The 14,176-nt window shown below is 33.6% G+C and overlaps 3 protein-coding genes across 3 annotated transcripts; 2 read left to right on the forward strand and 1 right to left on the reverse strand.

The window, feature by feature from the left end:
• Positions 1–1,458: 1,458 nt before the first annotated feature.
• On the forward strand, positions 1,459–3,729 carry LOC147570009 (peroxidase 27-like). The gene is made up of 4 exons (XM_086672537.1): positions 1,459–1,832; positions 1,948–2,139; positions 2,261–2,426; positions 3,095–3,729. The coding sequence occupies exons 1-4, from the start codon at positions 1,593–1,595 to the stop codon at positions 3,508–3,510; spliced, it is 1,014 nt and encodes a 337-aa protein (XP_086528663.1). The 5' UTR covers positions 1,459–1,592; the 3' UTR covers positions 3,511–3,729.
• A 3,708-nt stretch (positions 3,730–7,437) lies between these two features.
• LOC147570010 (protein FAR1-RELATED SEQUENCE 5-like) lies at positions 7,438–10,027 on the reverse strand. Its single transcript, XM_086663722.1, has 3 exons — positions 7,850–10,027; positions 7,638–7,766; positions 7,438–7,557 (listed from the first exon to the last, which is right to left on the reverse strand). Exons 1-3 carry the CDS (start codon positions 10,025–10,027, stop codon positions 7,438–7,440), a joined length of 2,427 nt encoding a protein of 808 aa, XP_086519848.1.
• A 1,381-nt stretch (positions 10,028–11,408) lies between these two features.
• Positions 11,409–13,923, forward strand: LOC147570011 (Peroxidase superfamily protein). Its single transcript, XM_086656583.1, has 4 exons — positions 11,409–11,864; positions 11,951–12,142; positions 12,490–12,664; positions 13,166–13,923. Exons 1-4 carry the CDS (start codon positions 11,529–11,531, stop codon positions 13,564–13,566), a joined length of 1,104 nt encoding a protein of 367 aa, XP_086512709.1. The 5' UTR covers positions 11,409–11,528; the 3' UTR covers positions 13,567–13,923.
• Positions 13,924–14,176: the final 253 nt, after the last annotated feature.

The following is a 14,176-nucleotide window of genomic DNA, read 5'->3' on the forward strand; positions in this document are numbered from 1 at the left end:
ATCTTTGTTGCATTTAACATGAGATAATTCTTATTTAGCCCATTATTGTAACCAATTCACTTTTTTGGCCTACATATTTTGACAAATTTCTATTTTGACCTCCAAATTAACATTTCTATTATAGATTAGTTTAATGCTTTCATATACATCTTATGGTGTTGTTGAAGAAGTAATTTTCTTTTTTTTTGTGAGAAAGATTGACTCATTCTTCTTCTTGGGATAATCCTCTAGTTTGGAGGAGACTCTCGTTAGAACAAAAAAAGGCCTATGGGAAGGTCAAATATTTATTTAATATAGTGTTAGGTCTTATGCCTTAACTTCTTACGAATGTTTTTTTTAATGGATTAGCGTGCTTCGAACCCTTGACCTCTAGGGTGGAAGATTATACCTCTTACCACTCTAACCAAGGGTTGTTGACACTTCTTAGGAATGTTGGAGTACATAAAATAAACATTCTACCTAACACAGTAATCTTAGTCATTGAATGAGTTGGATCCAACGGCTCAAACAGTTGAGGTGATCTCTTTGAGATTAGGTAATAGGTTTTGGCTGTTGGATTAAGAGATAATGACATTACATGTTTAGTTATGAATAAGGTTTTGAATGTCTTGCCAGCTTTAAACGCGCTACAAATAAATAAAAAAATAGAATTCCTCAGTCAACCCCGAGTCCATTAACATTTTAGCGAACAAGTTGACTCTGAAATTGATTATGTTAAACAGGTTGTTCAAAACTTTTCTCCTTCCTACTTTTATGTCTTTATTTCATTTTTCTCTACTAGTTTTATAATTTCTTTCACATACAATTCAAAATATTTGGAAGAGAAAATATCTTCGAACAATAACCAGAGGGAGCTTCAGATTTGGAGTCATTCGATCAATTGACAAAACTAACCCTAAAATAAAATAGTATCATTTACGTTAGTTGTTACTTAAAAGTTGGGTCTCGTTTTCAAATTGTCAAATTGTATTTGTACCACTACTCTTTTTCTTTTAATAATTAATCCATCGCTTGAATTATCTATTCGGCAATGTGAGACTCCAAACTGTAAACGATCAACCAACCAACGTCGTGATGGTATCAACTATGAACCCCTAAATAAGTATTGGAATGGGATGAGTTTTGGAATAGAAAGTAATAATGTAATATATACCTGTCTAAAAATGTTGATAATCTAAATGGACATGAGATGTGTAATTATCTCTCTTTCGAAAAGTATATAAATAATTACATAATAAATAGATAACTCTATTGTAATAGTTATATATCGGTAACGGGGGAGCAAAATACCTCTCATCAAAAAAAAAAAGAACCGGGGAGCAAAATATTGTGGTTAAAAATAATGTTATTTTAAGAAATTGACGTGCCTAGGACTAGCCACAATTAACGGCCACTAATATATTTGAATAATAACCCTATGGTGCTAAAATAATATGGAAAACAATTATTTGGCTGATTAATTAAGACAAAAACAAAGTGTATTTTTAATTAATTTTTTATTCCTCTGAAAATTTCTTCCAAAATTCTGTATAAATGAGGAATGTTTTTGTGGAGTATCATATCTTCATAACTAACAAAGAGATTAGCAAAAGATGAAGATCATTAGTAGTAAATCTTCTCTGCTTAATCTCCTCTTCGTTTCCGTATTAGTTTTTGGTGTTCTTGCAGCCGTTTCTCATGGTTGTAGTGACCATCTAAAGAAGAATTTCTACAAGAAAACCTGTCCATCGGCCGAAAAAGTTGTCTATGAAATTACTAAGAAACATGTCCTTAGGAAAGCTGTATTGCCCGCTAAACTCCTTCGACTCATTTTTCACGATTGTTTTATTAGGGTAAGTACGTAAGTAAATAGAGATAATCAGTACTTAGATCATTGTCACGTATAAATGTATAATGACGTTTTTTAGTGATCTTATTTTTGGTCTCGTTTAAAATTATGTTTTTCAGGGTTGTGATGCGTCAGTATTGTTGAACTCAACCAAACATTTTCAAGCTGAGAGAGACGCCATTCAAAATTCATTTTTGGAGGGTTTTGATGTCATCGACGAAATTAAGGCAGAACTTGAAAGACGATGCCCTGGAGTCGTTTCTTGTGCCGATATCACTGCCTTGACTGCTAGAGATGCTGTCTCTATCCATGTAATGATACATATATAACTACATTTTTATTTGCTAAAACGTATCGCAACGGGTTGAAGCAAAAAACTGTTGCCCTTTAAAAATGTGATTATGTCATTTTTATACTATGAAATGGTTGCAGTTCCAAAGACCTCTATGGACGGTTCGGACTGGTCGGAGAGACGGAAAAGTGTCCAAGTTGAAGGAAGCTTTCTTCCAGCTCCCAGATCCTGGTAGCAACTTTACCACACTTTTGCAACAATTCAAGAGCAAAGGGCTCAATCTCCTCGACCTAGTTGTTTTATCAGGTAAGTACAGTTCAATTATAAAATTAATTAGAAGTTCAAATATTTTTTACCTTATATGATATCCATTTTTCATAGTGCTTTTGAAGCTATATAATATTTTATTATAATTAAATACAAATTCTAATATATTTCTTTAATTAATAAGTAATTAAATTTATTTATTTTTGTCTTCGCGCTTGTAACTAAAATATAAATATTTATGTACAATTAATTTTCTTAATGACGGTTTATCAACAAATATAACTTACGCGTCTTAAACAATATCATTGACAACTCATACTTTTAGCCATAGTTTTTATTATTTCAAGCGACACTTTTACATAACAATATAAAAAAGGATTAGCGGATGGTTTAATGTAAGCCTAAAGCCTACACATTTTAGTATTAACAACTGGTTAACACCGTCGTCAAAAGTTTTGTTTATTGTGTCGCCGTGTGCTTTATGATGTTATGATAATTTAGTTATTTTTCTTCACCATGATAACAAGTACCATATCGATAGAAGTGTATCGAATTTTATTTTTCATCCAAAAACCACGCTTGATTATTAACAACCATTTGACACAGTGATTAAAACTTCTTTCGGTCATATGAGATTTATAACATTATGATAGTCCAATATAATTTATGTTCATGACGATATATTTATTCATTTCATTTATTTGTAGGTGGAGGACATACTATTGGAATCGGTCATTGTTTTGTTATGTCAAAACGGTTATACAACTTCACTGATAGAGGAGATACTGATCCTTCAATAGATTCAAAATACGCAGACTATTTAAAGAAAAGGTGCAAGAACGACCCTAACGACTTTAAGAGTGTAGTAGAAATGGATCCCGGAAGTTCTTTTTCATTCGACAACAACTACTACTACGCATTAAAGCGAAATGAGGGTCTTTTTACGTCCGACGCTACTCTTCTTACCAACAAACACTCATTAGCGATCGTTAACCAAATGCTTCACCAACAAACTTTTTTCAAGGAGTTCAGTCGTTCGATGAGGAAGTTGAGCGAGGTTGAAGTTCTTACCGGGAAATCAGGAGAAATTAGGAGAAAATGCAGTGCTGTTAACAAATATTAAGTATTTTCTTAAGCAAGCACTTTTATTTTTGAATTTTTTTAATGATTTTCGAGTGTATTTCATTCATTGCTTTTGGTGGTGTGAGAAAACTCTATGATGTTTTTGACTTTCAAGTTATTTGATGATTCCTGTTTTGTTTGATTGAAAAACAATTGTTTAAGATGATGGTTGTAATATTTTGTTACATTTACAAATAAATGTCATGTGTGTTTGATTTTTAAATTTTAAATTGGTCATAAATTATAAAAATAGTATTTATTTTTCAACCACACTCAACTCAAGTGGGGTTAGAATGTTGAAAAATGTAGCCAAAACTCTCTATATATACAAATTTTACTTTGGTGAAAAAAATGACTCTGACTTTTCCTAATCTTAAGCTCTTTAGGTATTAAAAGGTTTGCAACTGATTGCAAAAAGATTACAACTCGTTTCCAAAAATACAGATGTAGCAAATATTTCTGTTAATCACACAGCATTTGGAATTTTAACCAAACAAAATATAAATACGTGAATCTTTTAACCAAACAAAATTACAAATGTATAAACTTTAACAAAAAAAATTATATTTTGTCTTTTTAACTTAAAAGAAGATTAAATTGGGTTTCGACCTAATTTATTTCTCATTTAGAATTATATTATTACTTTAATCATTTTTTGTGATAAATTATGTTAGCCACTGTGGGATCAATAAATAATAATGGTATTCTCCAGTTATAGTTATATTGATGAAATAAATAAAAAAAGGGTGCTTCTAAAGGCACCATGCCAAAATGCTATTAGCATCCGGAAATTTTATTGACTCGGGTCAATAGCCATTGACCCGAGTTCTCTATAAGCACCGGCTTTTAATGTGGGTGACATTCACCTTCATTTGCTTCTTCCATCTTCTTCTTCCAAAATAAAAAGAATACCAATTCATTTTTTTTTCCAAAACAAAAATCATGTGTGCTCATCTAGATAGTGTAAGTAAAAAAAATTTCATTTTTTCTTATTTACTTTCTATTCCTGTTAGTAAATACACAAAATTGAAAAGAATGGGTCCACTCTCTTCTTCCTTCTTCACCAAATTTCATCCACAAAATAAACTCATTTTCTCTCCTCTTCCTTCTCATGTTCATCTCATCCCTTCCATATCCCCTTTGTAAATGTAGAAGAAAGATTGCAACATTCAGAAAGGTAAAGAGAGAGAGAGAGATGAGAATAAGGGTTTTTAGAGAGAGGAAGATGAAGAAAACCTTGCGAGAAGTAGCAGAGGAGCTGGTCATGGTCGACTTCACGAGAAAGAGAGTGAAGATTGGGATGTTTTTCAAGGCCCGGATCAGCTGATCCGTTTGGCCCTCTTAGGTCCCGGATCAGCTGATCCGTTTGGTCCTCCTAGGTCCCGGAACAGCTGATCCATTTGGTCCTCCTAAGTCCCGGATCATCTGATCCATTTGGTCCTCTTAGGTCCCGGATCAGCTGATCCGTTTGGCCCTCCTAGGTCCCGGATTAGCTGATCCGTTTGGTCCTCTTAAGGCTCGGACTGGTTCAGTCCGTCCGACGAGATTTTGTTTGATTTTGTGATAAACGGATGGAGGTGTTAGGGTTAAGTTGGCTTTGACTGGTGCCTACATAGTTGCACTTTTATTGCTCACACTTCATTATTTAAAACTAAATTATCTGCTTAATTTAAAATATTAATGTTTCTTCCTCTATTTTCTCCAACATTATCGGGATTACATCATAAGCTAATAATCAAATGACGAGCTGTAACCTGTTAAAAGTGACAATGATCGACCATATACTATGATATTTTATGTGACAAATGTAACACTGCTTTGTATTTAAAATTTAGCACCGACGGGTTTATTTCCGAGAATTAGCCTTTGGTCCAAAAAGTAATTCTTTGATAAGAAAAATATTCACATCAACGACAAGTATGAAAAAGTATGAAATCAATCCGACACATCTCAAAGGGCAAAAACATAAACTAAATGTATTATGTATGAGGTTTTTCATAAAAAAAAAAAAGTGTATGAGTTTGTGTCGAGTTTACATGGGTTATAATAAGGTGCACATGAGATGTGTCAGACGCACATAGCCTACGTCAAGTGTACATGGGTTATGTTAGGCGAAAACGTTATATTACTTACAAGAAATTTCAAATATATTGTACACTGATTTATGCAATGTACAGGGGCGGAGCCAGGAATCTGAGTAGGGACGGGCTAAATTTATATCAAAAGTTCACAAGATTTCTAAATTTCTGTAACTACAAATATTATTAGTTCAACAAAAAAAAAAGTAACTACAAATATTCGTGGACCTGAAAAATGTCGTGTAAAAAGACGAATTATATAAACGATCACAATCATAGTGGTAGTCTAAAATTTTTGCCCAAACTACACAAATTCAGTGTAATGTTGGATCCATATCTATTTTTTTGGAGTAAAATAGACATTATTTGTGTTTAATACTAATAGGAATCTTTGTCCAAAAAAAATAAAAAATTAAGAATCAAACTTTAATATAATGAAGAAATTGTATTTAAGTTATAGTCATTGAAGTTAATAGTTGAAAGAATTTAAGTTAGTCCTTGTCTTTTGGAATTAAGTTATAGTAATTGAGTCTTTTGTTTCGAAACTCATTACAAATTACAAGTTACTGGTGGGAAGACCCGGGCTGCAGCCCGGCTCAGCCCACCAGTAGCTCCGCCTCTGGCAATGTACAAAATACCAAATAAAAAGAAAGACATTGAAAATGTACAGTGCATGGATTTATGGATTTATGTGTTGTGCGCACCAAATGAAGGAAAGACGCTTACAAATGTACTATGCATTGTAGAAATATGTCGTTTCACATTGTATGTATTGTCATGTATAAGGAAGAATATGTTGTTGTACATTTTTGTTTACCACAACAGACAACTTTTTATACTGCAAATGTTCGATGATGTTGCATTTTTTGTCAATTAATCTTAACTTTTTTGGACCTATCACTAATTTTTCTGTGAGTATTTCTCCCTTAGTGATCATATATTTTTAGACCTTTTGCTTTTTTTTTTGATGAAATTTTAGACCTTTTGCTTAAATCACTTATAAAGTTTTACCTTTTTTTTGAAGTAAGAAAATAAAAATTATTGATTCATCTTTCTTATTTCTTTTACTTGGTTCTATAGGCATCATCTTCCTACTTGCATTGGCCACACCATTTTTAAATAGTATAGGAAATTCTATTTCTTTCACTTTGTTCTCTAGGCATTATCTCCATCCTCTGAATTGGCCACTCCATTTGTAAATACCAAAGGAAAACAAGATCTGACAAGTTTTAGATATGTCTGTCTACGGTCAGATCCGTTGACTTCCTATAAAATATAAGGTCACTTTATCAGAATGACCATCTTACCCCTGATGACTTTGTTTTACATACTTGTGGTTGAAGGGAGACACACAATTATCGCCATGAAAAGACATTATACAGTGATATTGTTAAGTTTGTTGTTATTCGAACTCAAAGATAAGGAAAATGCTTCCCTTACCATCTTTTTGACCATCACATTCACCGTATTGGTGAGTTGGCAGGCAATTTTAGTAAGGGAAGCATTTTGAAGGAACAAAGGTGAGGTGGCACCACTAATTTAACTTTTCTTTTCAATATAACCCCTTGATCTAAAAGAAAATTAAATCATATTCTGCTCATAGTTAGTGCCACATTTATCTAACATTTTCTTTTCAACTAAGAAATTAATTAAAGTTTTCATGGAAGCATCTTGAGGGCTCACTTCAGGAGTCCTCATCCCACTTCATCTCTCTCACTGAAATTATGGTTCCGAAGTTGAAGAGTACTCAAATAATTTAAAATTAACATTCATATATAATTAAAAACCAACATTCATACATAACAGAAAACTAACATCCATAAATAAATATAAGTAAATATAACAACTCGTTAATTTTGATCTAGACTGTCGTATCTTTGATCAACTTGCTTTAGGAGGTCTGCATAGTGAAAATATGGCGGAACTGATGTACTCGACACGTTCTCATAATGTTCTTCGCTTGTGTTAACCTAAAATGATATAAATGTCATTAAGTTAATATTATATTGTTGGTAACAGTATGCTATAGAAGTAGGATAGAAACACATACACTTCCATGTGCCATGAACTGAGCATAATGACCGTGTGCTTGATAAAAAAAATCATTTTCTTGAGTTGATGGTGTATAATGAACATCGCCTTCTTGGGTGCACGGTATCTCAGATGGTCCTGCCCCACCCTGCGTCTGATAGATACAAAACTCTATTTACTTTCATGTGAAAACAAAAATAAATTAAAGAAACAAGGTTCTAAAATCATTACCGTATTTTTCTTTTTTGACGATTGGCTGAAGCGCGTAGATTTTAACCGTGTAGACTTAGGTCTCCCCTTGCGCCTAACACAATGTGGATCACGCAATAGAACTCCATTATTGTCAACACTTGAAGGAGTTTTTGCATTGACACTTGATGTTCCAGTTGGAATAACACTTGACCGATAAATGGGTATACATTTCTTTTCATTTTCACACCAGTTAATGTACTTCTGACATCTTTCATCATCGTCACATGACAAGTCAGCAACTTCTTCAAATGCCCTACATAGTTGATCATAACGAATAAGATCGTCACTTAATCCCCACTCCCCACCACCAACTTTCATCTTCGTGTGTGCTCTTTTTACATCTTTTCTCCATCGACGTAAAATATAATTTTCTGGAAGGAAGTCACAACCATTGTTTATCATCACAAACATAGCATGCCTACATAATATACCTTTAAATTCGAACATACAACATGTACACGATACTGTCTGATGTGGTTGACTAAAGGAAACTGTGAATATCATCGTCTTACGATTTTTTGCTCCAATCAAAACCTGATCTCGTATGTCATAATCTACATACATGTGCATCTGACGAGTACAAGCAGGATAAAGATATAACAATGAAGTTATTTCTTCTTGAAATTGTTTGAATATTTTGTTAGTATAGACTGCCTGAGCTTGTTTCTCCATCTGAAATCTTGTCACACATGGTATCATTTGTGAATACGATCTAAAATCAGCTTGCGCTTCTTTTTCTACTTTATCTCTTGCCGCACGACCATATTGTTCAACAAATTGGTGTAAAGATGTTTTAGCATGAACGTAACCATCAAAAAATGCATTGACACCCTCACTACGTTGAGTACTTGACATACCAGCCCAAAAAGTAGTCTTAAGGTAAACTGGTACCCAACTATGTCGTACATCATAAATTTCAGTAAGCCACTTGTGTTGATGCAAATCATATTTGTTAAGCATCTCAAACCAACCATGTTCAAACTCACCTATGTACTGTGAATCATATACCAAATTATGCATTGTATGGTTAATATGTTCATAATTTCTGCTACTGCCTAATTTTTCAGGTAACTTCTTAAGAATATGCCACAGGCACAATCTATGCCTAGTTTGAGGGAAAACTTTTGCAATAGCGGCTTTCATTGCCGCATCTTGGTCTGTGATTATTCCTATGGGAGGTGAGTCATGCATACAAGTAAGCCAAGTCTCAAATAACCAAACAAATGAGTCTATATTCTCATGTGAGATTAGACCACAACCAAGTAAGATTGTTTGACCATGATGATTTACTCCAACAAATGGGGCAAAAGGCATTTCATACCTGTTCGTAAGATAGGTCGTATCAAACGCAATGACATCTCCAAATTCCCTGTAACATTTTCTACTTCTTCCATCTGCCCAAAATAAATTTTGCAAATGACCATTTTCATTATGGTCCATACGATAGAAAAAATCATTATTTTCTGCCTTCATCTTCAAGAAATAGTGTTGTATTGTTACAACATCACCTTCCTTAAGACGACCTCGTCTAAGCTCATCTACATAATTCCTCGCATCTCTTTCATTTAAAGGCAAGTTTTCATAACCATGTGCTTCTTCAACAATTGTACCAAAACTCTTATAAGGTCGAATCCCCGCTCTTTCATGTAATTCTAATTTTCTTCTCACAGAAGCCTTGATGACTCTATTGCACTTGTAAAATCGAGATTGTGTAGGACTAAGAACATGATTGTGATCAAGGAATGAAGAAGTTATTCTCCATTTATTGTCTAACCCAAGAGTTACTCTGATTTTGACTTTGCAATCTGTCTGACATTGTGGTCTTGGTTTCAATATATTAGCAGAAGTGCTAGTCCTTTTTCCTTCTCGGCCACAAGTAAAAGTAACATATCTGACAACTCCATTAGAATCCTTCCTACTAGTTCTTTTTCGTATAGGGAATCCGATTACTACTCCGTATTTTCTAAAACATTCGTATGCCTCATCAAGATCATTGAATTGTGTTCCAATGGCAAGCGATTCTACAATATTTGTTTTATTAATGTCTAAACCGTCAACTTCTTTTTCACATTCATCAAAGGTATTATCCTCTTCTACCTCTAAATCATCATTATCATCTTCTTCTAAAAGTATTTGTTTTCCACGTATATCTCCCATACCTATTTTATAAAACAAACATAATATTAGGATTTGTATATATCGTATATCTTATGAAGTTATCTTCTTTTGCAAGATATATAAAAAAATTGTTTACATCTCAAGAAATAAACTACCTTTTTTTTTGTTGAACTAAGAAATAAGCTACCTTTTTTTTTGTTGAACTAAGAAATAAACTACCTATTTCAACAAAAAAAAAAAGAAATAAACTACCTCTGTCAAAAAAAAAAAAAAAAATTTATGAACAAGAAATAAACTACCTAGTGGTAAAAAATAACAAATAAAGAGTTAAAGTCTAAAAAAATACCTTTGCTTGGTGAAGAAGATGATTCACTTGTTGGAGAAGATGAATTGCGGAGTAAAAGTTGAAGAGAAAAAATTGTGTGAAGATGGTAAAGAAAAAAATTACTGTAAAAAATTTGGTACAATAGTTGTCTTAAATTGATGTTAATTGGTTGTGGGAAATTAATATTTCTAATAAATGCAGTATGTGGATAAGTAAATTTAAAATTTAATCTCACACGTTAGGGTATTTAAACGGCTAAGATTTAGCTACTAAAGATAGTTAAGTGTGAAAAGATAAAATCTACCTACATTGGAGAACGTGAGGATTTGAGTGTTAATGGTGAAATTCGTCTGAACAGAAAAGCCCACATTCAAAATTGATTTTGTCTTTTTGTGACACCTCACCATACGGTCAACGAGATGGTAATTCCACATGGTAACCCTATCGGCTTCGCAAAGATAATGGGCGGAAAGGATCTCTCTTATGTGGAACTGTTTTCACACGCCTCTTCACGTGTGAGATGGTTTTTAAGCCTATCATGTGTAGCCAGCCATACCTCCGATACCATGCTAAATTTGTGGTCATCCAACTCAAAACTAACTGACAATGAGTAGGATGACCTAGTCATTATATTATTGGTTGCTAGACCGCTCTTCTTCTATGTGAGACTATTCTCACAGATACAGACAATTAATCGCCTGGAAAGACACTACATACGTCCCTTTCAGATAATATGTAAGTTTGTCGGACTTGTTATAGCTAGTCCATCGCGGGTTGACTATGCCTCGATCTATTACTCCATATCCTTATAATAATTCTTACACACACACATATATATAATATATGTATACACTAATTAAGTTGATCGTGAAAATTAGATGAACATGATCATGATCTAATCATACATTGTATGATCCCCAAAAGATAGGATCATGCATGTATATATGAATCATTATTGATATAACCAGCTAAAGCCATGCATATTTTTTCAATATTGATAAGCATGATCATCAATCAAGAGATTTGACTTCAAAACTAAGATTAATTAAAAATTGGGTTGATCATTATTCCAAGAATTAAACATGAAGAAAAATTGAAGATCATGATGCCTATAAAAGGAAGACCATTTTAGCTTAAGATTATTCATTCAGCTCTTGATCTTTTTAATCACTAATCTGGGGAGTACTAGTATTCTTAATTTGGGAAATTATAGAAATGGGTTCAATCAAAAGTTGTGTTTTCTTTTTTATGATTTCATTTCTTGTTCTTGGGATTAGTTGTAGTCAAGGTCATAATGGTCAACTGAAAGGGAAGAAAGTTGGTCATGGGAAAAAAGTTGGTCATGGGAAAGAAGTTGGTCATGGTAAGGGTGATGGGACTGATGTTGATGGTCAATATACAAATGATGAGGTACTGAAAATGAACTTCTACCAGAAGAGCTGCCCAGAAGCAGAAAGTCTTGTAAGGGAAATCACATGGAGTCACTCAGCAGCTGATCCATTCATGGGTGCTAGGTTGCTCAGACTTCACTACCATGACTGCTTTGTTAGGGTATGTAACATTACACACCCTATATATATATAGGTATTTTATGTGAATATACTATATATGATGAATTTTTTGTTTTGTTCGTTTAGGGTTGTGACGCGTCTTTACTATTGGAGTCGACAAATACTAGCAAAGCAGAGAAACAAGCAAGACCAAACTTATCTTTAACAGGTCATGAAGTTATTGATGAAATCAAGACAAAGATCGAACAAAAATGCCCTAATACCGTTTCATGTGCAGATATTGTTGCCTTAGCAGCTCGTGATGCTGTCTCATTTGAGGTAATAATACATATAATCATACGAATTAGGGCGTTTATGTGTGTGTGTGTGTGTCCGTGTGTTTTTGCAAAGTATTTTCTTCTTCTAAGTTTTAATGGCATTTAACTCGTGGAAGTAAGTCTAAATTAAACTAGGCAATCATCGTCAGAGATAATTTGCAGATGATGAGACAAATGTACCATAAGTCATATTCAAACATGTCAGGCAGACTTGAATTATATCGGTTGGATATTTTTGTATGATGTATCATCGATTAATGCATGCATTTGATATAGTGAAAATTGATTAAATCGGTCGTGCTTGGCTTGATAATGTAGATGATAAAATTTGTAATGTTGTCGATGCAGTTCCGAGATAGTCAACCAAATTTGTGGGAAGTCCTCACTGGAAGAAGAGATGGAAGAGTTTCTCTTGAAACAGAAGCCCTTAAAGACTTACCTTCAGCCTCATCAAACTTCACCACTCTCCTAAACCTCTTTGAAAGGAAAGGTCTTAATAGTACAGACCTTGTAGTACTGTCAGGTAAGAAAGAACTAATAAACTACTTTTAGCCACAGTTTTAAGTAATAAAACTGTTGTTTTAGATTTATTTCCCTACACTTTTCGTAAAATGTTATAATTGAGATAAAATCTCATGTTTTTTAACTATAGATATCACTAAAGTTACTTTTCTTAATTAACTAAAGTGTGGTGGTTAAGGTAGTATTTGTTTTTTTTTCCAACTCACATTTGAAACACGGTTGACTTAACTCGAGTAAGGTTTCAGAATGTTTGTTACAATACGTAAGATTCGTCTGAATAACTTATTTTAAGTTTATTTGAATCAGACAATTCAAGTTCACGCAACGAGAAAAAACACCACCACCTAAGTTTTATAAGATATGAATGAACATTCATATTTAACCACAAGATAAAACTGTGGCTAAACTCTTTTATTTCATAAGTGAGTAAACCTTTTTCTTCATTTGTGAAACCGTTGGTAAACCCGTTTTCATTATATCTATTTATTGGACAAATATGCAGGTGCACATACTATCGGAATTGCACGATGTGTGGTGATATCGAGAAGACTATTCAATTTTACCGGAAAAGGAGATACAGATCCATCTATAGATCCAGATTATGCAGAGTTCTTGAAATCACAATGCTCAAATCCACCAAACCCAGGAGCAGTAGAGATGGACCCTGAGAGTTCAATCTCCTTTGACAGCCATTACTATCGAAATCTGAATCAAAAGAAAGGTTTGTTTCAGTCAGATGCAGCTCTTCTTACAAATCCAAGTGCAAAAATATTAGCTAAGTCGTTAGAGAATCCATTTTTGTTCTTCGATTTATTCGGTAGTTCAATGAAGAATATGGGAGCCATGCAAGTACTTACTGGCGAAGATGGAGAGATTAGGAAGAACTGTCACTTCGTTAACTGAGACGTAAATTTGATTACATTTCAGAGGCCTACTGTGGTAAGGTGGTAACATGTGTATCTGTCTTTTACAACGCCCAAGAGCTAGCTAGCAGGCTTCGCTATCTTGGTCGTGAAGGTTTATGCTCGGGCCCCCGTCCCTTAATTTGTAAAATCCATTGTGCCATTTCACGAAAACGGCAATCAAATTGTGTTGTTAGGGGTCGATGGTATGTTGAGTATGTTGCACATTAGCAACAAAGTAGTAAGATTGGTAATTTGTGTTTCATTTTTTACTTTGTTTTGTAACCTTGTGTGAAGGTAAATTGATCTATTTAGTTCCGCTGATCGATATATATTAATTTCTTCATGTGTTTTCTTATCTTTCTTTTTGTTTGAATCAACAACATTTCTCTACTAAATAAGAACATATAAAAACTGACCACAAAAAAGAAAGTAAAAGAACAAGAAAGGGCATACAAACTTTTGATCAACTAGATGTGCAGGTTGTGCATCAAATTCAAGACTAACGAGAATGAGTGAGTGTTGGGTGGTCTTGTGCCTCCGTCACCTCGAAAACATCTGAGGCTTTATATTGAGTTATGACGCCAAAGCTCGGTAGTCTTCATCCACCT

This window comes from Eschscholzia californica, unplaced genomic scaffold (genome assembly GCF_041429995.1).
Source record: "Eschscholzia californica isolate CP2 unplaced genomic scaffold, dmEscCali1.0.p SCAF_1, whole genome shotgun sequence".
NCBI classification, from domain to species: Eukaryota; Viridiplantae; Streptophyta; class Magnoliopsida; order Ranunculales; family Papaveraceae; genus Eschscholzia; species Eschscholzia californica.

What these genes read in the sequence shown, in the direction of transcription:
- LOC147570009 (XM_086672537.1), top strand. Translation starts at nt 1,593, where the DNA reads ATGAAGATCATTAGTAGTAAATCTTCTCTGCTTAATCTCCTCTTCGTT. An exon ending in TTCACGATTGTTTTATTAGG is followed by an intron (nt 1,833 to 1,947) that starts GTAAGTACGTAA and finishes TATGTTTTTCAG; the next exon opens with GGTTGTGATGCGTCAGTATT. An exon ending in CGACCTAGTTGTTTTATCAG is followed by an intron (nt 2,427 to 3,094) that starts GTAAGTACAGTT and finishes ATTTATTTGTAG; the next exon opens with GTGGAGGACATACTATTGGA.
- LOC147570010 (XM_086663722.1), bottom strand. Translation starts at nt 10,027, where the DNA reads ATGGGAGATATACGTGGAAAACAAATACTTTTAGAAGAAGATGATAAT. An exon ending in CGTCAAAAAAGAAAAATACG is followed by an intron (nt 7,767 to 7,849) that starts GTAATGATTTTA and finishes TATCAGACGCAG; the next exon opens with GGTGGGGCAGGACCATCTGA. An exon ending in AGTTCATGGCACATGGAAGT is followed by an intron (nt 7,558 to 7,637) that starts GTATGTGTTTCT and finishes ATATCATTTTAG; the next exon opens with GTTAACACAAGCGAAGAACA.
- LOC147570011 (XM_086656583.1), top strand. Translation starts at nt 11,529, where the DNA reads ATGGGTTCAATCAAAAGTTGTGTTTTCTTTTTTATGATTTCATTTCTT. An exon ending in ACCATGACTGCTTTGTTAGG is followed by an intron (nt 11,865 to 11,950) that starts GTATGTAACATT and finishes TTGTTCGTTTAG; the next exon opens with GGTTGTGACGCGTCTTTACT. An exon ending in AGACCTTGTAGTACTGTCAG is followed by an intron (nt 12,665 to 13,165) that starts GTAAGAAAGAAC and finishes ACAAATATGCAG; the next exon opens with GTGCACATACTATCGGAATT.